This window comes from Sminthopsis crassicaudata, chromosome 2 (assembly GCF_048593235.1).
Source record: "Sminthopsis crassicaudata isolate SCR6 chromosome 2, ASM4859323v1, whole genome shotgun sequence".
Taxonomy (NCBI): Eukaryota; Metazoa; Chordata; class Mammalia; order Dasyuromorphia; family Dasyuridae; genus Sminthopsis; species Sminthopsis crassicaudata.
This window is the reverse complement of record NC_133618.1, coordinates 274,996,021-275,020,891: the sequence shown is the minus strand read 5'-3', so window position 1 is coordinate 275,020,891 and position 24,871 is coordinate 274,996,021. Positions and strand designations below refer to the sequence as shown.

Here is a 24,871-nt window from a genome sequence, read left to right as displayed (position 1 = left end):
GAATGATTGAGATCAACACCATTGGAAACAATGCCTACATTGATATGATCATGGATCTGTTTAAATGTAGAGTACATAAAAAGGAATATGTTCGCTGCAAAAAAACAAAAAACAAAGAAACTGTGCACATTTTTAGTCTAGCTAAGTAGAAAAGTACTTGTCATCAGTTGATGCCTCTGGATGAGATTTTGTTCATAACAATTCATGAAACAAAGATTTAAAAGTGATGCTTAAGACTATGGCTACCTTTTGCTTTTGTAGTGACAATGAAAGAGTAGCACATAAAGGAAAAGAGGGTCCTCAAGATCTCACAATTCAATACCATCTTTTAACTTACTAAACAATCTGTTGGTACTGGAAATGAGATCTTTGTACAAAGAGCAATAAGTTAACATATTACCAAAGAATTTGGATCATACTAATATTGACATCTTCATTATAAAAAATCCCCAAAATATATTAAGAAGTTGCCATTAAAAGGTAGGTTGTCTCACAGGTTTTTCTGAAAAAACAAATATGCAGGCTGGTAAAATGTATCATTGTACACAAAAGCAACAATAAATATACCATGGAACATTTGACTGTCTTATTAAAAACAAACAAGTAAATAAATCGCCACAAAGGCAACTCTGGTTTATGTGCCAACCTATTCTACAAAGGAGAAAAGAGAGAAACCTACAAAGAATTCCATTAAGATTTTACAAATAAAATCAATAATATGTTAATATTTAATGACTTTAATGTAAAGGTAGAAAATGTAGAAAAAATATGGTTCAGGGTCAAGAAACAAAAGATGACAAAGATTATATATTACACACAAACATCATACCTATATATTTTAAATAATATTTTTAAGACAAGTGGAAAGTATCAAAGAGGATGAAATCCAAAAATACTAAGAGAAATCTATTACCTTTTAATAGACATTAAATAAAGTGACTATTGATGTAGAAGCAATTTTGGAATGAATTGTCTGAAAATAATATTTAGCATTCAATAGGTGCCCTAATGTTTGTAAAGTACTTAAGATATCATCTCATTTGATCTTCACAAAAACCGAGATAGGAGCTATTATCATCTCAATTTTAAAGAACATGGTGAAGAATCAGGGCCAATCAAATCATAGGAAACAAATAATTTTTACAAAAGAACACATTATATATTAAATGTTTTTTTAATTCTAAGATTCAATGCATAAAGCAATAATCATTTTATCACAAACTCTACAAAACAGAAACTGCAATCATCCATGTGGCAATGGAAACACCTGTGAAAGGCATAAATAGGCTTTAACACATTACCAATGACATCTTACACACAAGAATTATCATTAAAGATATCCAGAAACATATGGTTGAATATGTATACTTGGATCAAGTTGTTTTAAGGCCAAGGGATGAGAGTGAGTACAGAACTGATACCCATGTAATATAAAAGACCTAGAGAAAACTCTCTTAGAACACTAAAACTTTTTTGAAAGACATGGGAAGGAATTACACTGAATGAGAAAGTATGGATGAGTTTCCATTTGCATCTCAGGATACGTGCCCTATGAACCCACGGAATGAGGGGTGTGTGCGTTTTCTCACGTGTGTGCGCACACATAGGTACCCAAGGTCACACAGCTAGTATTGTCTGACGATGAATTTGAACTCAGGTCTTCCTGATGAGATTAAAAAAATATGAAATATGAATGTATAATGGATCCAACTCTCAGTTGCACTCAGCATCACTGAGTAAAAGCAACAGAGTAAGACATATATATGAATGGCTTAAAGTTGAGATGAGGCAAGCCAGTAATAGAAAGGGTAAAGAATAGTATATAGTTAAAGTTGTCAACTATAGATTCACTAGGAAATAAAATTACAGCAAAGATGACATAATATTATATTAGAGAAGAAAGGCTGGAAATGAAATCATATACAGGAGGACCAAATAACAAAGAACACAGAGTAATAATAGCCAATTAACAGTCTGGGAATACTGGTGATAAAAATAAAAAATAAAAAAACTGTATTCTGAATTCAAATGGTCAACTGGCTATTTGACAAGACAAAGGAACATGAAAAAAAAGCTATATCTGAGAAGGTAGAGAGAGATATAGTATGAAGAGAGGTTTCTACAAGAACAGAAGAGTAATCAGTCAATAAGCATTATTATTATGCTTGTACCATGTGTCAGATACTGTAGTAGATGCTGGGGATATAAAAACAATGAAAACAGTCTCTACTTGCAGTAACTTGACCTAATAAGGGAAAGAGAAAATAAACCTCAGAATATATATAGAATAACTACAATGAGAATATAAATATATTCAAAGTAATTAAACCCAACATAGTTTGGGAGGAAAATTACTATTAGTAGTTGGGGAAATCAGAAAGGGTTTCATGCACAAGTTAGAAAGAATGTAAGATGAAGAAATGTAGAATGAAAGGGAGTTTAATAACAATAGGACTAAAGTTCTAGATGATTCAACAGAATGTAAAGGCAGAGGAAGACAAGATATGGTTGTATATAGAATAGGCAAAACACAGCCCAGGAAAGGTAGTAGGAAAAATTTTTTTTTTACCTTCATATATGGGGGCTCAGTCATAGAGCTTTAACAAGTTTGAAATCTCATCCTAAGAAGTAATCTTAAAAGAGGAGAGAGAGGGATGTACAAGAGTATGGGTAGAGGAGAAAGATGAATTGCCCAATATCCCACAAGTAATGAAAAACAGAGTAACAGATTCAAACCCAAATCTCCTGTCTCAATTCTGTTGTGTTAGTGGTTTTTTCCCCTCTAGTCATGTCTGACTCTTTGTGACTCTATTTGAGGTATTTCTTAGCAAAGGAGTGGTTTACCTTTTCCCCCCCACTACTCTAGCTTCTTTTACAGATGAGGAAACCGAGGCAAAATTAAGTAAAAGTGCCCATAGTCACAGCTAATAAGGCACTGAAACTAGATCTGAACCTAGGAAAATGAATCTTCTTGATTCCAAGCTCACCACTCTATGCTCTATGGTGCCACCAAGCTGCTCTAATTCTAATTAATTGTACTACTTTCTTAGCTGTCAAAGAGGAATAATAATAGCTATGTGCTAGTTACCTCTCAAAGCTGTTGGAATAAAGGTACTTTATGGATTTCAAAGTGCAATTAAAATGTGAGCTACTATTATTTAGTAGCAAAGGAAAATGAACAGTTATTTTGTTCCTTTAATTCCCACCAGGCTTGTTACCAAAATCCACATAACTCCCAAACATCCCCAGCATGAAAGATTAGGAAGGATGCTATAAGTAGGCTTACAAATAATGGCTTCTCTCTTATTTTCCAAATTTATGAAAATCAGTTCAAAACAATTATTTTCCTAACCTCATTGTGCTACCTTGGATAAATAACTTTGGGTGAGCTTCACTTTCTCTTATCTCTAAAGGAAATGTAGAATAGATGCTCTTTATGTAGCTCTTTACTTCTGACAGGCCATGACTTTTCCTAAAAATGGCTGCTGTCTTTTATTTCTCTTAGGAAAAAAAAACAAAATAACAAAAAAAAACCCCAAAAAACCCCACAACTCCTATAATATGAACACTATGAACTCCTATAATATGCAACATTTAATGATTCTCCACAAGTTTAATGACTTAATCAGATATGATGCAGCTGCATGAAAATGAACCCCACAAAAGATACACTCTATTGATATTTTACCTGACAAAGAATCTCTGCAAATTATGCAAATAACATTAACTAAAATTTATTGTTTACTCAAAATCTCAATGACTAAGCAAAACACTAATGAAATCTAAGATGAAAAGACAAACTTTAAAACATTTTCGATGATGGTAATATCCACGAAATTAGATAATGATAAAATAGATATTTACATTTTTTTTTGAAGATTAGAATACAGTTTAACATTTTCTGATAATGATCAAAGAATAAGTATTTTCAACATCAACCTTACAAAACAAGTACCAATTGTTTTTCTTAAAAAGCACCTATACAACATTTTCTTACAAGAATTAGTTGTGTGTAGAGATATGGGGACCTTGTGGTTTTTAATTAAGTTTTAAGTACTTTTTATATAACCTAATAGAAGTATAATAGTTCAAACACTTAGAAGTTCATGAGAATTAAAATCTAAGAAAACAGTTAGCAATAAAACCCATGGTCCCAGAAAATCAAACACACATGCACAAATCATAACCAATAAGCAAGATGAACTAGAGATCCTATACTGAAAGAAGACAAGTTTGACTTGATGAGTAAAAAACATGAATTTGGTGAAGTGAGGCTTATCATTCATAAACAGAATATGGAATGGAAAGTTGATCTATTAAAAAAAAAGGACTGAATAGCACTGAATATTAAAAAATATTTTAAGTGAAGAAATCCTTGGATAAGGAGTTATTTACCTACTATTTGCTAGGCAATGTCATAAGCACTAGGGATAAAAAAAAAAAAATAAGAAAAGGAAAAAAAGATAGTTCCTGCTCTCAAGGAACTTACAACACAGAGAACCATGGTAAGAGATTTGGAATAAAAATTAAAGGAGGTAGAAACAGAAATAATTATGTTAAAAGAATATGCTGCAGACAACCAGTAGAAACTAGAATAGGCATGATATAGAAGTGTGGTAAAAGAGTTCAATTATCCAGACATCAGTCCAGGTCTGCTTCTCTCTCTTTCTCTGTAATTTCTTGGCTTGTCAAAATGATAATTTTCCTTCTTTAAAAAATAGACGACATACTTTCTCTACTACAAATCTGATTCTAGTAAACAGTTAAGAATTAGGTGCTGAGATGGAAACAATGGGAAGCTGTGGAGGAAGTAAACACTTTTATCTTAGAAACTGTGATAGAGTAAAGCCTGATATAAGGTGGCATGACCCTAGATTGGGGAGAAGAGATTTCCAAGGGTACAGGGAAAGGAAAAGTAAGAGCATATATACTAAAAATCTTCAAGGGAATTCAGAAAAAATGGCAAGCTCAAGAATGAAACTGGGAGCACATAAAGAACAGCAGTTCCAATGAAGAAGAAAAGGACAGTTGACTAAAAATAGACCTCCACTCTGTCTAAGAAGAGGGGAAAGGGGAGGGTAGGATGGGCAAAAGGAAAACTCATCAACCAACCTAGATTTAAAGTACACATGAAATAAAAATTGGAGCCAAGGGCAGACAACAGTATAAAATATAAAAGTGTGGCATAGTCCTTTAAGAATAGTATCAGGAAACACGCTAATCTAGAAGAAACAGTTAATACACTGGATCAAAGTTGAGATTCATAGCATTCAATCAGTATAGGAATAAATATTAAAGTTTTACATTAAAAAATCAACTTTATAAATATAAAATGGAAAATGGCTAGGTTCTGAAAAGGACTGTAAGCCCAATATTTTAGTGGACTGTAAGCCCAATAATTAATTAACAAAATTAATTAATCCAATATTAATGGATATGTGATATGGAAGAAAAGGAATCTTATCTTAAGTATACATAAATGAATATAAATATATCCAAAATGCTTAGTTCTTCATACAATGTTATTTATATGAGGACAATGACAGCTAGGAGAAAAATCTCTAAACTCATGGTATATGAAAACTAGTTAAAAAACAACAACAACAACAACAACAACAACAACAACAACAACAACAACAACAACAACAAAAAACCTGGTGTATTTAGCCTGGAGAAGAAAAGACTTGGGAAGGGACATGATAGGCTGCTTCAATTATTTGAAGAGCTGCCACATGGAATTGAAGTTTTTCCAACTGGTACCAAGGTATAGAACTTGGCACAATGGGAAGCTGCAAAACTAAATTTAGGTGTGAAATATTCAAAGTAGTGCAACAGATTATGTCAATAGAAGGTTTTCCCACATAGTCTTCCAAGATGAATGGTAATTTGCTGGATATATTGTGAAGAATATCCCTTTTCTGATAGAGATTGGATAATATTGTCTCTGAAATTTCATTCAACTCTGAAACTTTGTGATTTTGTATAATACTAAAAGAATGATTCTGTCACTACAAATATTGGGGGGGAAAACTAATTAAGCTGTCTTTTCGACTTTCAGTGATGCTTTATTCAGAAAATTTAAGTCTTAGGATTGTAATATCAGAAAATTTGACAATCCAAAACTGTAGAAGCATAATAACATTTTCAAGTTGAATTTTTATTCAGGGAAAAAGGCAGAGTCTAATACCCAGTGTGTAATAGATACGTATTAAGTGCACTTTAATGTGAATGTAATAAAATAGATTACAACTAATTAGGAAGCAATTTAAAAGGGAATTTCAAACAGACTTTCTGGTAACATCACACTATAAGAATTCAAATTGATAAAGTTAGAATTCAACAGTGAGTAAAAACACATTTTCCTTACATTTTCCCAAATCTCAACAACTTATCCTTCATAAAGAGGTCAATCTGTATGAATCTACTAGCTTAAAAAAAATACACAAACCCCAAAACAATGAATAGTAGAAAACACCTAGGAAATACCAAGGAAATGATGCCATTTACAGGCTTTTAAAAAGGATTATGGGCACTAGAATTTTTCATCAATATATTCATATATGCCAAGAACATGTATGTACACACACACACATGTAGATAAACACACAAAAAAAACCCAAAACACTGAGAAAATGGGGGGAAAGAGAAGTGAAGTATAGGGGAAAATCAAAGAAAGATCTACTAGGCAATATCTAGATTGTGAAAGGATATTAGGGATTTTGAGGTAAAGGTGAAAAGCAATTTCAGACAATGGCGTATCATTTGTACAAAGGTTTGGAATATAGAACATATTGTGTATAAGAAACAGTTGGCAGATCATTCAATTAAGACTGATTCTTTAGTAGAAACCTTCATTAGTTTTAATGAACAAATTAGGTCATACTGGTCTGTTACCCCTTTTCTGGATATTATGTACTGTAAGTTAGTGTCCACCTTAAAATGTGATATATTCAGAAAAGAACACATTACCTTATATGTGGCCTGAATGATGAACCCTAAAATTGTATAAGCTTTTAAACTGCTATATCACACTTTGGGTCATATATTAATCCGCTGTTTAGTCAACCAAAGTTCCAAAGTTTTTCCCCTCATTTACTACTATTAAAATGGAGTTTTCCTTTATCCTGTATTCTGGTTAATTTTTTTTTTTTTTTTTTACCAGAAATCTCCATTAAATTTCATTTATCTACTTAGAAACTTCCTGATACTGAATCAACTATATAAATTACACTTAAATCTATGACAGTTAAAGAGATTGCCAACCAAGGGAGAAAATTCCCAGAGAGAAGAAAGGGCCTAGGATATAATCTTGGGAGATAATTACATTTACTATATATGAGAAATTAAAGGAGATCAGATAAAGGATCATCTACTGATCCAGTAAGGGAGACTGAGGAGAAGTCAGGGAACTAGGAAAAGAATCAAGAAAGCCATGAGTCATTTCTATCCTTTAAAAACAAAGTCATCATTTTTATTTTTACAAATATTATTAAATTATTAACCAACACCTCTGTACATCTCTTTATGAGATGCAATTACAAAGGCCTTATATAGGATACTATTCTTGCTAAGGCAGTTCATTTGCATATAAAAGCTTCTAAATATTATTTTCAAGGCCTTAAATTCAATATCTCTCTTCTTTCAAGACACAGTTCAAGTATACTACCTTCTACATAAAGCCCAACTTTTTTCAACCACTTAAGTTCTTCCTCCAAAACTACTTTTTATTTACCTTGTATTTTTCTCTTTATCATATACATATGTAAAATATACACCCCACCCCACCCCAGCATTCCCTATTATAGTAGTTCACTGTGAATAGGGATTATTTCACTTTCTGTATTTGTATCCAACGATCTAGAACAGTGCCTGAGTGCCTGGTATACTGCTCAACAAATCTTTGTTGACTGTTTGATATGTAAAATGATTGCAAATTTTCAAAATGAATCACTAATTTTTAAAAATACCTTACATGTGATTCATCATAAAAATAATGGTAAAATTATTCAATGTTAAAGTTGCTGGGCTACAAAACTATTTTTCAAGGCTGCTATAAGAGTTCTGCCAAAGTCTGAATAAGAATGACTTTTAATAATAATAATAAAAAAATAAATGAAAAAGGTTCCAGAATAGCATTCTAAAAATATGAGAAACTGCAAGTATAAACTGAAAATAAAACTATTCCTCTATCACTCATCAAGAAGCAAGAGAAAAGATGCAATTGGAACAGGAAAAGAAAATGTCAAAGAAACACATAGAAATTTTGATAATGTAGCCATAGAATCTTAGAGCTGACTTGTCAAGACATGACCCATTTGACATGGCTGCCCTGACAGAATAGACACACTTGAAGACTACGCATAGCCTATGCTTCAATTACTTTCATACCAATCCAGATCTAAGGAATTCCTAGCATGCTTAATTTTAACTCAAACAAAAATGGTACAGACTCTCATATTCCAAAGTAACTCAAAAGTTTCTCCATTTCCCCAATGCTTGGTCTTATCCTCCTTAATCAAAGGGTAGAACAAAAATTACAGATATTCCTTGCAACTCAGTAGCAGACTTGTGGCACCAAAGGTTGAGGTTCAACATGGCTGTAGCCCAACCCCTGCCTAACAATAGATAATCAAGAAGCCTGAAAATGATGCTACTGGGAAATGGCTACTTTGGTCCCTCCCTGCTCCCATCCTCCAGGAAACTTCTCTGTGTTTACCTCCAACATCCAAGAAAACTTTCTACCCTTCTTCCATCAATCATAAGACAGTCCTTCACCTCTGAGATAAAACAAAAGCAACATGACACACCAATGCCAACACACACACCTAAGAGATTATGATCATTCCAACTCCTGAACAAAAACCAAAACCAAAAAGAAATTAAAATTTGGTGACTCAAAGAACTTTGGCAATTTAAAAAACTTAAAGGATAACCTTTCTCCTCAAATACAAGGTGAAAGATCAATGGGGCAGGAGGAGGAAAAATTCAAATTTAAAATTAATTTTAAAAAATATTCATGGGGAGAGGAAGTACACACACATATAAATCCTGTGAATAGGTTTTAAAAGGGAAAACAATATGGGCTCACAGAGAAATTGACAACATGTTTTCCTTTTTTGATCAGAATTACTAGAAATCAAGTCAGGAGGATATCACAGATGCATGGTACCTTCATTTTACCATTGCATCTAACAGTCTTCAATGTTATCTTTTTTGGACAACAGAGAAATACCACTGGATGACAGTACAGTTAGACGAAAGATTTTTAGATTAATAATAGTATCCAAAGATCACTTAAGATCTATTTCAACCTGAAGAGAGATTTCTATTCCACAACTCTCTCCTTGGTCCTGTTAAATGATTCTTGTTCATAAAACATAAAAACACAAAATCGAATCTAAATTTACAGATGATGCTATTTAATAGGCTCAACAATGGACTAACAGCCAATAAGATGAAATTTAACAGGGATAAATATTTGATAAAAAAAATTACCACAAATGTGTGATTAAAAAAATTACATTGGAGGGAAATCCCATCTTAATAGTGATTTAATAACAATTAATGAGAAAATAACTCAAATTTTGTTGATTCTGGAAACTGAGTGGATGCCCATCAATTGGAGAATGGCTGAATAAATTGTGGTATATGAATGTTATGGAATATTATTGTTCTGTAAGAAATGATCAGCAAGATGATTTCAGAAAGGCCTGGAGAGACTTACATGAACTGATGCTGAGTGAAATGAGCAGGATCAGGAGATCATTATATACTTCAAAAACAATACTATATGATGATCATTTCTGGTGGACGTGGCTCTCTTGAACAATGAGATGAACCAAATCAGTTCCAATAGTGTCTATGAACCACTACATAGAATTCCCAATCCCTCTATTTTTGTCCGCCTGCATTTTTGATTTCCTTCACAGGTTAATTGTACACTATGTTAAAGTCCGATTCTTCACATGCAGCAAAATAACTCTATGGGCATGTATACGTATATTGTATTTAACATATACTTTAAAATATTTAATATGTATTGGTCTACCTGCCATCTGTGAGAGAGGGTGGGAGGAAGGAGGGGAAAAATTGGAACAAAAGATTTTGCAATTGTCAACACTGAAAAATTACCCATGCATATATCTTGTAAATAAAAAGCTATATTAAAAAAAAAAAAAGAAATTTCATTGATTAAATTGCAGAGCAATATGAGTCAGAGTGTGACACAGAAATTAAAAAGCTTACACAATTTTAGTGCTCATTAGTCAAGCTACATTCAAGGTGGTGTGTTTCATTTCTAGGTGCCACATTTTAAAATGATGTTAAGAGCACAAGATTTCCAAAAAAGAGTTAACAATATGATGAGTCTATGTCACATGAGAGTCAACAATAGAAAACAGGAGGAAGAAATGATCAGGAAAAAAGATGTTCCTCATACTCTCTCTACTCTAAAGTTGTCAGGGCTTTCTCCATTTTAAAACAATGTACATACTAAAGTTATATATATCATATTATTTTTCTTTCTTTTCGCATCCCCAGTGCTTCACATAGCAGGCCACTTAATAAACTATTCCTTCCCCCCCTCCCCCCCCTTGTGTGACTCAGGGTCACACAAGCTAGGAAGTGTTAAGTGTCTGAGATCACATTTGAATTCAGATCTTCCTGACTTCAGGCCTGATTCTCTATCCACTGCGCCACCTAGCTGCCCCATTAATAAATTCTTAAAGAACTGAATGATAAGAATTACACCAAGTTTCAAATAACTGAAGACAGAAGCTACAACCAGATCTCAGTTGATTAGAATGGGGTTGGGGAGAAGATTGATAGACTTCAAGTCAAGGGCTTCTGGGACAAAGGAGGAAGAAAAAGGTCAATAATGATTGTTTAAGAGGACGCCTAAAAACAGCACATGCAGATCTCACCATTATTACTAGTCAAAAAGTGGGGATGCCTGGACATTTCTTCATTTCCATACCAAGACAGCTGTCCTCTCAATAGTGGACTTTTTATTTCAGATGGATAATTAATTCTAGAGCTCTCTTCACCAAAGGTATTTGACTAAGGCTCAAATAAATGTCTAACTTAATAATAAATGGGTAAGTTTTCAATAGGCAAAAACAAACAATTAAGAGGATTAGTTACAAAAATAAGTAAAAGTATCTTACAACCTTCCATCATCATGTTATATAATAAATATTTGAAAGAGCTTGAAATGTTTAACTTAAAAAAGAGAAAACCAAGGGAGAATATAACAGCTGCACTTAAAAAAATGAATTGTGGGGCAACTAGGTGGTGCAGTGGATAGAGCACCAGCCCTAAAGTCAGAAGAACCCCAGTTCAAATCTGATCTCTGATAATAAATGCTTTCTAGCTTTTTGACTCTGGGGAAGTCACTTGTCTCAGGAAAAAAAAAATTGCTGTTTCATAAAATCTTAAATCTTAATTTCACTAAATCCAAAAGGCAGAACACCAGAAAACAATTTTAAGAAAGCAGGTTTGGGATCTGGGTAAAGAAAAGCTTCTTAAAAATCACAGATTTTCAACAGGGAACACGCTGCTTAATAGAGTACTATTTTTGATATCATGACTTTGGTATAGACTGGAAATGTAATATATATTCTAGGAGGGAATTCCTTTATTAGGTGGGAAATTAAGCATAATATCCTTTCCAATTCTAAGACTGTGCAAGAATACTATAATAATGGACAAGAAGTTATAAAAATGGCTATCAATCTCTGTTCCACTTAAGATTGTTTTAATATTTTTTCCTTATCCCATATTATTTGAGAAGTCTACTGGTGGCCAAATAAATTATACAGAGGGCTCAATATTACAAAAAGTTCTTAAAAAGCACATTTCCAAGTACAGAAATCATGAAACACTAGTCAAAAGATCTCTTAATGTCCAATTCAACCACTAAATAACTGAGTAATCCTGAGCAAGTCACTAAACCTCTGCTGGCCTAAGTTTCCTGTTTGTAAAATGAAAGAATTAGATTACATGCTCCCTTTGGCTCCCTCAGATTCTTCAGTTTATGTCTTTGTACACATGCATGCATAAACACATAACACATACTTGCATACATGTATGCATCTTGTTACAACAAAATCTGCTTCCACAAATAATTCAGTTCTCTTCTTCAGGTTTTGTTTTTGTTTTTTTCATGAAATAACTTCTCAATATAACAGAAAAAATGCAATGCACCTGAAATATTTACTTAAAAGACTACTTCACTCAAAACTTTGAAGTCATTAAAATAAAATCCCATGACTGTGAAGCAAAAATCAAAATGCTTTAATTTGTACTATAAGGAGAAGTGATCAGTAATATCATTAATTGTATTCAATACTTTTGTCTAAAACTATACAAATAATGTTACCCTCTTATTTTCTGCATTTTAAAACCAAGTATCATTTTAAATTAAGACTTGAAACCATACCTTGGGTGTGCTTCCCTTAATGAATTTTTTAATCGATGATAATAAGCCAGTTTCATTCTTCTGTGTTTTTTCTACTCCCGAAGGTAAACTATCTTCAATCTCTGAATGTTTCCTCTTTGCCTTGACTGCACGTTGTGTATGTATTTGATTTGATTGCTGAGAAGCTTTCCGAGTTCTCAGCCTCATCTTTTATGGGTGCCACATGTAAAACTATAGTGGGAAAAAAGAGAAAAAGTACAGGTTACTAAAATTAAGAACAATCTATTTAAAAATCACAATACTTAAATGACATTATGTCTGATTTAGGTCAAATTTTGATGCCAAAGAATATCACTGCAATAAAAATCTCTAAATAACATATATTTCCTGATCTCTATCACTTATTTCAAGAGAAGTAGCAAAGCAAAAAAAAAAATTTATGACCACTCCTTGTAGTTTAGTGTAAAGGTCATTTGGCTTTTTGAATGATATTGACTATGTTTAACTCAGGCAACACTATCTCTTAAATGGCATATTGCTAATATTGGAAACATACCAAAACAAAAATAGAACACTATTAAGTAAAGGATTTTTTGAAAACATATTACTATTAAGTAAGGATGTAGTTAAATAGACTATAAGCTTTCCAAAGAATCACAAATTTGCTCTTCTGGCTACATTCTAGAGCCAAATCAACTCTGTCTTAAGCACTAAAAATAATTTACAGAACAGAGGTTGTCAATCTTTTTTGTGTTATGGATCTCTGGCAATCTGGTGAAAACCATGGACCCCTTCTCAGAATAATGCTTTTAAATGCATAGGATTTACAAAGGTAATGAATTATACTGAAACAATTAGCAAAGTAGTAAAAAGTAGTTAACATAGGTTAAGAACCTCAGAGCTAGAAACCACTAGGAAAAAAAATGAGCTAAAAGGTTTTGCATATCTTTATGAGGGTAGTTTTTAGAAAGGAGAAGCACATAATAGTTAAGCAGACCAGATAAAATGCCTCATAGGACAAATGTACATTAATAGTCCATTAGCACAACATCAGGCCAAGGACTATGTAGTCACAGAAATTAGAAATCTAGAACTGGAAGACAACACTTCAGAAACTCCTCATTTCATAGATGAGGAAACTGACTCCCTCCCCATGGAGGTTATGTAACTTGCCCAAGGTCACACAGACAGCAAATATTAAAGATAGATTATGGACCCAGGTCCTTTGACTACAGGAATTCAAAGGCTATACCACAATATGTGAATGCCTTTCTCCAATTCCCTGGCTTGTAGTCTCTAATGTTGCTTATTATTATGATTTTTAACGATAAAACACAAAACACAAAGCTCTGACCTCCACTTCCCCAATCTGCCTTCAGAAACACTCATACAAGGTTTTTAGGACTACTGAGGTAAATAGGGGATGGGAAGTTTGACTATTCTTAACCAAGTTCCAAAGGGGGATTTAAGGTGCTCTGTTAACCTCTAAACTAGAAAGAATTTAAAAAATGTTTTGAAACCCAAATATCAAAAACAAATTGTGAGGTGAGGTTTTAGTTTCCTCTTCAGTAATTCATCTACAAAGAGAGTCAAAAATATATGTCACTCTTATCAGAGTGACAAAGGCCCTGAACATAACAAAACAGATATTCAGAAGGAGTAGAAGTGACAACAGGAGAAAATAATTATCAATAAGGGGGGAATCCTCTGTCTGGCACATCTTTATTAGAGCTTGTAATCAGACTAAAACAACTCTTAAGGTATTTCCTTAAATTTAAAATACTCAGGGAAAGATCTGGGTAACTCTGCAAGAATATCCTAACAAGACTTTAGCTGAGGACAGGAACAAGGTCCCAAGTACAACAGCAGGAGCTATCCCATTATTTATTTAGTTTATTTATTTATTTAATTTTAAAAGAATTCTTATGTGGAAGCAAGGCAAGGCGACTACCATTTTAAGAAAAGCTCTTAGGAGACTCCCTTGAGAAAATTCTTCATGCTGAACTGATACAATGGGAAAAACTCTTTGTCAGGGTTACTAAAGTTTGCCTGACAGAGAATACATAATGTTACCTTTTCCTTTAACAAAAAAAGCTTTTCATCTGATACAATGTGGCCAATGACTTCACACAAGTGAGGAATTGATACCAGCCCACAAGATTCTGCAGGGTTAAAAGAGTTTCCACAGATTTCAGGGTGGAGATTAGAGCCAAAAAGCAATTACCACCTCTATTTCTCCAAAGAAAAAAAAAAAAAAAAAAAAAAAAAGAACATAAGCCCTTAGTTCCAGGAGCATCTGTGCCAACATGGGGTTACACATATTTACAGATTTTGCAGTGCAGAGTAAGGAACAATGGACTAGAATCAAGAACCTTGGCTTAAATATTTAAATTCTAGTTCTTTTATTAATTATCAGCACTGTCACTTGCCTCAGTTTCCTCACCTGTAAAAGGGTGAAAACTATTACTTCTGAGGTAAGCAGAACAAAAAACAAGAAAGGATGAAAAGTGCAAAGCCTATGCAAGTAATCAGCACTTCATATTTAGGAAGATTTCAGAGAAAGGGGTAGATCATTGAGAGAGTTCCAAAATAATACACTTATATACAATGCCAACTCTTCTTAATATGTCTGAGCTCCTGGGATGAAAAAATCTTAACAAGACAGGATTTCAATAAAACAACCAGGAGGTCAGTAAAGTTATAGTACTGGTATAAAAAATACAACTGCAAAAAAATTAGAGGTTTCCATGCATATATTTTCACTTCAACTATAACTCTTATTGCTCCCCCCCCCCCCCCGGACATCCAAAAATCTTTTCTAGATTACTATCCTTCTCTTTTCTGGATCCCAGCTCAGTCCCAAATAATCTGATTATATAACCATGTTATAGCCTCTCCACACACAAAAGTCATTTTTTCTTTTCATTTGTTACTATCAGTTCCAAAAGGATTTGTTATTTAAAATCTTTTCATTTTAAACACTGCATTCTGGTCTATAATTTCAGGTAAGTTCTTTATTCAAGATCTGGCTTATACAGACAAAATCTTTAAGATAGGGTAGGGTATACTTTTTTTTGTGTGACCATGGTAAGTTTTTTCTGATTCCCAGCCCTCCTCCATTTCTAGTTTTTATGACATCATTATTTAATATTTTTATTGTTAGATATAGTTTTATTCTCTACTAAAAAACCCAGACTCTAATGCCTTATAATATGGAGGTGACATGGTTTTCTTATTTAAAAGATTTTCTTACAGTAATGCCTATAAAAGAGAATTTGTATAACAAGGAATTTCATAGCCTTTTGGGAAAACTTATATTGGGTTACATATCAGCCATGCACTATAATGAGCTCAATTTTTTGAGCTCCTACTAAACAGCAAGAAGTCAGTGTTCACTTAACTGTCAAAGAGATGCCTAATTTTAGTTATCAAATATTCTATTTGTATCCTCAGAAATAACTAGAAATGATGGCCAAAATCTCTTTTGGGTAATATTTTTATAATTCTATAAGTGGTAGGAATAGATTTAATTTTTCATTTAATGCATTTTTCCAACTACAGGATACACTCGTAAAATGGCCTATCTTTGAAAGAAATTAAATGCTTAGTTATATAGTATAAAACAAAACCAATCTTAGGCCATGATTAGGTTTTTATAAAAGCTAGATTTGAGGAAAAAGGATAACTTATGTTCATACTAACAAAGTAACTATAGTAGTTTAAATATTTTATTAACTTTGATTAAAAATAATTTAGAATTATGATTGTTTTATTGTTGTTGAGGGGTGGGACACAGACCTGTGATTTCATTGTGAGGAAACTCCTTCCAACAAAGATCTGCGAATGCTCTACAATTTATAATCTTAAGAGATCTGCCTAGAACACTGATTATTAAATGACTTGGCCCATCAGAGAGACCTTATGTGTCAGAAGCAAAGACTTTAATTCAGATTTTCCCAACTTCAAGACTAGCTTTCTACCTACTACACTAGGTTGCCTCTCATAAGGGCTGATTATTGAAGAAAAATATCCTAACAATCAACGTTGTTTTAAGTAAATGTGTTTTGGGTGGATATTATCCACCTAATACATGTGACAAAAATATTCCCCCAAATATCCATGATTAACCTGTTGAATTGGAGATGGTTCACCTCCCAATGACTTCACATGTATCTGCTTCAATCAGCTTTGGTAAATAAAATAACCAAGTCATCCCGCTCAGATTTCTGATGCAGCTGCAAGAGTAATCTGAAAAAATAGCAAAATAAGTCACTGCTTTAAAATATACAGTGTTTACCTCCTAAAATAAAATCCTAAATCTATCAATTGTTTACAGAATACATATTAAAATTACATGAAAAAAGATTCTATTTTCCAATTAAAAAAAAGTTGATAAATTGAATCTGCCCTTGTGATTTTATGTCAACATAATTTAAATAAAATCCATGCTGGGTAGCCCATACTTGAACTTTTAGAATAAACAAAATAGCCAAAATATAAACTATAAAGAACACGTACAAGTGTACACAATCTATACATGTGAAAAAATACTATAAGTATTCCCCACTCCTTCATCTACATAAGTTCTAGAACTTAAAAGGCTTATTTTTACTTCATGTCTTCAACCAATTATTCCATGATTTCTATAGCAGTGACAGGATATCTTATTTTAAAATTTAATATAACATGTTTCCAAATAATCAACATTAAACACTCCCGAATTAAGTAGTTTGAGTATCTCTTCCTATCCTACAAACCTCAAGGGTGTAACTTACTATATTAGATTGCCCTTAAGCATTTGGGAATAGCAAAAAAAAAAAAAAAAAAAAAAAAAGATGACAAGGAAGGTTCAGATTCAAGAAACCCTATGGCTCTCCAAGTCCTTAGATTTTGAAGCCTCCAAATTTTAAGATATTTTTAGTTTATTTTTAAATAATAGGAACTTACATTCAAATAACAATTTGTGACTTATCCAATACTATTATAATTTTTAAAAGAATGAATGGAATTGAGAATGAAGCTATCCCCCCCCCCCCCAGGCTGGGGTTAAGTGACTTGCCCAGGATCATACAGCTAGGAAGTGTTAAGTGTCTGAGACAACATTTGAACTCAGGTCCTCCTGAATTCAAGGCTGGTGCCACCTAGCCGCCCCCGGGAATGAACCTAAGGACAAGATGATTATTTTGAAAAAATCTACAAAGTTTAACTGGAGGCAAAAGGACTGTAGAGGTCACTTTATTTGTCTTCAAATATTTAAAGGGTTTTCAAATAAGAAAAGAGATAAGATTTGTGCTTGCCTTAGGAAACTAAAAATTTCCTAAATAAAAAAGTTATTAAAAGAAGAATGGGCTGCCTAATAGGGCAATATGTTCTTTATCAACATTACAGATCTTCAAATGGAAGTCTACTTGTTAGGGAACCTATGACAGTTGGACCAAATGACCTGAAATCTTTTCTAACTCTTGTTGTAAACAATTCTCCAGATTCTCTTTGCTTTTTCTTTAAAGAAACTATACTTAAAATTTGAAGAAATAAATCCTATTCTAAAGTGGACTAAAGTTAAAATTTCTGTATTACTTTGCTCTCAAGAGAAAGCACATATTGTCAATAACTAAAGTATTCAAACTCACAAAAAATCAAAGATAGAAATTAAATTGTGAAGCACTAAACTGTATCAAAATCTTACCAAATTGGCCAAAATAAAGAAAAGCAGTAAATTTCAGGGTTGAGGAAAAATAGGTACATTCAGCCATTGTTAATGGAATCTCAAACTAAAAGAATTTTTTTAGTAAGCAATCTAACAGTAACAAAATTAAAAAAAAAAAAACAAAACAACAACATTTTTTGACCTACTAATCATATAATTATGCTATATATATAGTAGTAAAAAACAAGAAAAAAGCTCTCTTTAAAGATTTTCACAGCGATATAATTTTTAATAACAAAAGTAGAATTAATCTAAATGTCTAAAAGCTAAAAATTTAAAATGTATTCATAAAATGGAATACAATAATGCAACTAAATATGATGGGAAAATTGTATTTTTATGAATAATGCAAAATGAGAAAAAGAACGAAATGAACAACACACATGAAGATGAAATAGAAGCCAAGGAAAAGTAAATTGATGCTGGAGACTGAGGGAGGTGCTATAACATTTTGTGCATTGAAATTAATTTAAATGCAAATAACTATAAAATAGGTTTCATTTCATTGATGCTTGTAAAAATATAACAGCTAAGCTATTATGTATGTATAAAATTGACTTCAATTGCATTCAGAGAGACAACAATGGAGATTGAATGTGGATCAAAACATAGTATTTTCATCTCTTTATTTTTTTCTCCCCTTTTAGTATGATTTCTCTTGTATAACACGACAAATCATCTCAGAAGCATCCATCTCCCAGCCTACTATTTATCATATGCTGGTATCCTCTTATCCTTCAATTTCCCTGGTACTATATACTTGCAGACATGTATCACTTCAGGAGAAAGCAAGATCCTTGAGGGCAAGAAACCATTCCATTGGGGGTGTGTGTGTGTGTGTGTGTGTGTGTGTGTGTGTGTGTGTGTGTGTGTGTGTGTGTGTGTGTGTGTGTGTGTGTGTGTGTGTGTGTGTGTATATATATATATATATATATATATATATATATATATATATATATATATATCAATGCCAAGCACATTATTTTATACACAAGGAGCATATCCCTGTTCATTAAACTGAATTTTTGGGAATTTAAACAATAATTAGAATAAGATAATATGCAAAAATACTACTAAATTTTATTGGCCCCAGTACATAGTTATAGGTCAAATTTATGACAAAGTGAGATCTGTGATACTCATGTGTTTGTATAACATTATGTATGATAAACAAGGAACCCTTGTATGTGTGTCATGCATTTATGCTCACATTACAAATTTTGAAGTCGTTTTAGCATTTTTATTAATTTTAGATACATATAGTTTTATTTTCCTAAACATATAATGACATAAAAGTAACCTTGGGATCTCAAAGATCATGCCTACAGAATACAAACTTTAGTAGTATTACTCCAGCCAAAAAGAGGAAGTATGGGTTCAATAATGGACCAACCTTGCAAGGTTGTCAAATGTCAAATGCAAAATGTCAAAACTGCAAAACTACAGATTAGCTTATTATTAGAAGGTCTAAGATGAAGTGATGAAATATTTCAGCCAGGGCAACTCATAAAGATGATCATTTATGATATGAAAAAATTAATTTTCTATACTATTTGAAGAATAACCTTTATTTTGTGATTTAAATTACTGTTTTCATATCATTGCTTTTTGTGACATCACTTCTGTCCATATCTATTCTTTATATGATGTCAATTTCTTGGTCAGGAACTGCACAATCATAACAGTTACTATAGGAAAATACCTACTATAAAACATGGTTTAATACAACATAAAGCCACAAACAGTATGAACTGCCTACATATGGATGACTTATTTTTAGGGTACCAGATTTATATAAGTATGATCTAGACTGGTATTAGTTTGCATTCACTTAGCACATATCAACTGTTAGTCCAAAATGGCATTGGATATCAGGAAGGAACTAGGCTAAGAATATCACTTGACATATGTATTTGACAAAGCAGAAAATGCATGGATAAGTGAGTTAGTTATATCCTTCAAAATTCACATAGTTATCCAATAAAAGTTTGGGGACTAAGATTTAAAAGCCTAAAGTTCAAAAGGAAGAATAGAGACAATGTCCAAGTAATTAGATTCAGTTGGGTGCAATGGGCAAAAAATTCATTGTCTGTACAACATAGAACAAAGTGCAGTTTAAAGCCATTTGAAGAACATACAGAGGAATAAAATGAGGCCAAATTGCATGCTTAATCTAGCTATGGCATGGAGAACAGACTGAAGGGAAAAGGAATAAGGAAGTGTGAAGTCTTTAAGAGAGAAAATTATTTCCCCCTCATTCAAGTTTTGAAGCCAGTACCTGATTTACCACTTGTTAAAGTTGGACTAGGGCATCTTAAAGTTCATTCTATTAAGTCAATAAGCATTTGTTAAATAATTCTGCATTAAGTGTACAAAATGAAGCAAAAGACAGTTCCTGTTCTCCAGAAGCACACAATCCAATGGGAAAGACAACAAGAATACAAATATGCACTCATATGCTATGTAGGAGACAAAGATGGAAGGCTCTAGAATTAAAAGTGATTAGAAAGGGATCTGAAAAATAAAAGACAAAAAAGGAGAAGAGGGAGCTTACAACCAACGAACTCACTTTTTTTCTGTAAAATATGAGGCAAGGTTCTCTACTAAGACAGTGGGAATATGAGAACAGAGGAGAGGAATAAGCTGCTGTGGAGAATGTTACAGAGTGCTAAGGAAGACGGAGAAAGATTGCCAACCATCAGTGGCCCAGTTGAAGTGTGACAAGAACTGTACTGAACCCAGAATAGTCTTGTGATTTTCTCCACCTTCATTCACAAGCATGTGTTTTAGAAAAGCAAAGTTGGTGGGCAGTGAGAGGGACCCAAAGCTGACCCCTGGCTAGGCATAATTGGCAATATAAGAGTGAGGGATTTGAGAAATGACAGTGTAGAACTGAACTGGTGCCATGAAGTCAGGAAAAGAAAAGGGTAAGTATGGCTAATGCATGGTTAATGGAATTGGGAAAGAACTGAGGGATCATGGGACTGGAGGTCATGGTGTAGACAAAGAATAAGATTTGGTGAAGGAAAGGAGAAATGGCTTTTCCCCACCATAAAGAAATGTGGTTTTTTTTCTTTTCATTAATGTACATGGATAACCAGAAAAAAGTGGAAAAAAATATTAACTATATATGCAAAACTTACTTTCATATCAACCATGATGCAAAACAAATAAAAAATAGCAAGAAATATGGAGAAAATGAAAAAAGCATAATTCAATCTATACTCGAGAGTTTATCAGTTCTTTCTTTGGAAGAACTTTTCATCAAGGGACCTTTAGAATTGTCTTGGATCATCATATTAATTAGAGTAAAAGCTTTTCACAATTGGTCATCTCAAGTGGGGCTGTTTTGTTGTTGTTTTTTTTTTTTTTTTTTTTGCAACAGTGACTAATATGAAAATTTTTCCATGACTTCAGATGTATAAGTATGCTGCCTGCTTTCTCAATGGGTGGGGAGGAGTGAGGGAAAGAATTTGAAACTCAAAATTTAAAAAAAAATGAATTTTAAGAAAAAAAAATGATGAGAAAATCAAGACAAAACAGAAAAGAGAACTGAGAAGAGTAGGAAATATATCAAGATGTCAAGTGGAAGACTGGATATTTTAAGACATTGAGAAACAAATTGGGCATTTTAATCTTACTTGATTATTAATTATTACTTAATTTTACATTTTCCAGCTCAACGTAGTTTTTCCCAGGTTTATAACTTGAGCTAATGGACAAAATAAAGTCAATATTATTTCTTTTGCTTCAAACAAATAAGTGAATGGCTGCTTATAGGCTCTTAAATATTTAAATTGTCAGGAAATAGACCCAGGTTTTGCTTTACCATAGAAGTTTTTAAAAGTCAATAATAAAATGTTTAACAAGAGCTTTTTATAACCAAGAGTTCATGATGCTGGGTAAAGATGATTTCCCAAACAAAGACTGAGGACACCAAGCATAAACTCCAGAGATTCATTCTTTCCATCAAAAAAAGCTTAATTAACCTAGATTTGGGGCAAATTCAATTCAACCTACATTATTTGTCTAATATATGACAAACACTGTATTAAGCACTGGGGAAACAAATACAAAAAAGAAAAATCTTCAAAGAGCTTGCTATAATAAAATAGGGACAACATATAAAAAAGAAAGATTAAAAAGGATGGGGAGGAGGAAAGAGATAAGAAGGGCAGAGTAGAAGGATCAAAGATATCCAAAATTAGTGCAATATGGGTCAAAGACAATATGAGTTCTCTTAGATGGAAAATGAGATATATGAGGAGCTATTATTACACCTGCATTCTCTCCTTAAATGAAGTTTCAGAGTTCATGGTTCCAGTCTCCAATCTTGTCTGTATATTGTTGTTTTCAGGTTGCCTCTCCCATTACATTACGAGCCCCTTGAAAGCAGAGATTTGTCTTTATGTCCCCAGCAGCCAGTCAGAAAGAAAGTTCAAATTCTAAGGAGTCACAGTTGGGATTATACAAGATTTGGCAACTATCATTATAAAGAAGAGAGTTTGGAATATGCTGTTCTAAAAGGCAAAAGATAGTCACACAACCAAGAACAATTTGTGAAAAACGGTGACCTTCAATGAAACAGAATGCTTAGATTTCCTAATAGACCAGATTAAGTATTAAGAAATGTTAAAACAGTAATCAAGAAAAAAAATAAAAATAAAAAATATATTTGTGCAATTGGAAAGAACTTTATGGGTCTACTCAGCACAGTGATAGCCTGTCTTGCTCCACAGTGGTCAGCTTATGATACTCAATACTCGGTAACCAAGTCAAAGAGACTTGCAGTTGGCACTGATCTTGGAAGCAGTTATTCCTGTGTGGGTGTTTTTCAACATGTAAAAATGAAGTTCATTGCTAGTGAAATAGGCCTATCTCAGACCACATTAGACTTTCATAGTGGTTAAGAATACAAGAAGGCCTTAGGTTCAAGCAGAGTACAAAGGAAAGACACCCAAAGTTTCTATTCAGAAAAAGAAGCTTCTGTGGATTTGACCAAGATAAAAGAAATTGCTGAAGTCTACCTTGGGAAGACTTCAATGATTTTTAACATCAAACCACCAAAAATACTAAACTCATAGCTGCTCTCAATGTGCTCCAAATCATCAATAAACCAGCTATTGTTAATGCCGCATACTGCTGCTACTGCTTATGATTTGGACAAAAAAATTGGTGCTAAGAGAAATTTATAGATCTTTCATCTTAGAGAGGGGTAATTTCAATATCTTCATTCTCACCACTGAAGATACCATCTCTGAAATTAAGGACAGCCACTTGAATTGAAAAGGATTTTGATAATCATTTCAAGTAAAAGCACAAGTCAAGACAAAGGGGTTGTTCATTACCTACTCAACGCTTGCAAAGTTCACATTCTCTTCCAGTACCCATGCCAGTATTGAGATTAATTCCCTTTATGAAGGTATCAACTTCTGTGCCCATTTTGAAGAGCTAAATGCTGAACTCCTCCATGACACACTGGATCCTATGGAAAAAGATCCTAAGAGATGGCAAGCTAGATAAATCAAGATTCATCATCTTGGTGAATACTTGGATCACCCAAATTCAGAAGCTTCTGAGCACTTCAACAGCAAGGACTCTGCAAGAATATCAATCCTGATGAGATTGTTGCCAATGATGCAGATGTCTAGGCTGCCATCTTTTCTGTAAATAAATCGGGGAATATGCAGTATATGCTCCTATAAGACATCACTCGTGGATCTGAAATTGCTGGTGAAGTTGACATTTCTAATCAAATGCTCAGTACCACCCTCATCAAGCAGAAACAGACTTATCCCCTACTCAAAAAACTAGTCTGGTGTGCATATTCAGGTTTATGAAGGTGAGAGAACACTGATCATGAACAACAACCTGCTTGGAAAGTATGAGGTCAGAGAAATTTCCCTGCCCACAGAAGATTCAATTAACATTTGACACTTATTCAAATGATTTCTCTCTGTGCATGAGAGCACAGTAAGGAGAATAAAATCACCATCACAAATGACAAAGGTTGTCTAAGCAAAGAAGACATTAAGTGTATGGTCCAGAAGGCTAAGGGATACAACACTGAAAATGAGAAACAAAGAGACAGTGTCGTCTTTCAAGAATTCTCTTGATTCTTATACTTTCAACATGAAGACTACCATAGAGGATGAAAAACCCAAAGCAAAATTGGTGAAGGTAAACAAAGGAACTTGACAAATGTACTAAAATAATCCACTGGCTAGATAAAAGAACCAGACTGCTAAGAAGGAAAAAGTTGAGCATCAGCAGAAAAAACTGGAACAGGTCTGCAACCTTATCATCACAAAGTTGTAGTAGAATGCAAGGGGTTATAACAGTCAGATTTCCAGGGATTAGAGCAGTCCCATCAGGAGGTCCTTCTTCTGGGCCCATCAATGAAGATGTCAACTAAATGCCCAAGAAAAAAGAGCATTCCTTTACAAGAACAGAAAGGAATTTACCTCAACGATGCAAGGCATAACTACAAAAACCAATCATAAAAACCTCACAAACTCAGAAAAGCAGAAATATTAAACATATCCTTTATTGACATGATTAAAATTATATTCTGTAAAGGTTACTGAAGAAATTATTTTTTAAAAATTAGTGAATCAAAGAACAAATTATGGAAACAATAATTTCATCAAAGAAAGTAACAATGAATCAACACAGCAACATTTGTAGATTGTGGTCAAGTAGTTCTCAGGGGAGAATTAATAAACTTATCAATAAGAGAGTAAATA

General features: G+C 33.1%; 1 protein-coding gene across 4 annotated transcripts in view; it reads right to left on the bottom strand.

Annotated features, from left to right (window-relative positions):
* CTDSPL2 (CTD small phosphatase like 2) overlaps positions 1–24,871 on the bottom strand; it is a 98,154-nt gene that overhangs the window by 36,790 nt on the left and 36,493 nt on the right. For 2 of the 4 annotated variants that reach the window (XM_074289498.1, XM_074289501.1), the window contains exons 2-3: positions 16,547–16,666; positions 12,440–12,649 (exon numbers count right to left, since the gene is read on the bottom strand). In XM_074289498.1, the coding sequence (XP_074145599.1) occupies positions 12,440–12,625 (186 nt within the window). In that variant the 5' untranslated portion in view covers positions 12,626–12,649; positions 16,547–16,666. The remainder of the gene's footprint in view (positions 1–12,439; positions 12,650–16,546; positions 16,667–24,871) is intronic. The other 2 variants (XM_074289500.1, XM_074289502.1) reach the window with 1 other exon arrangement.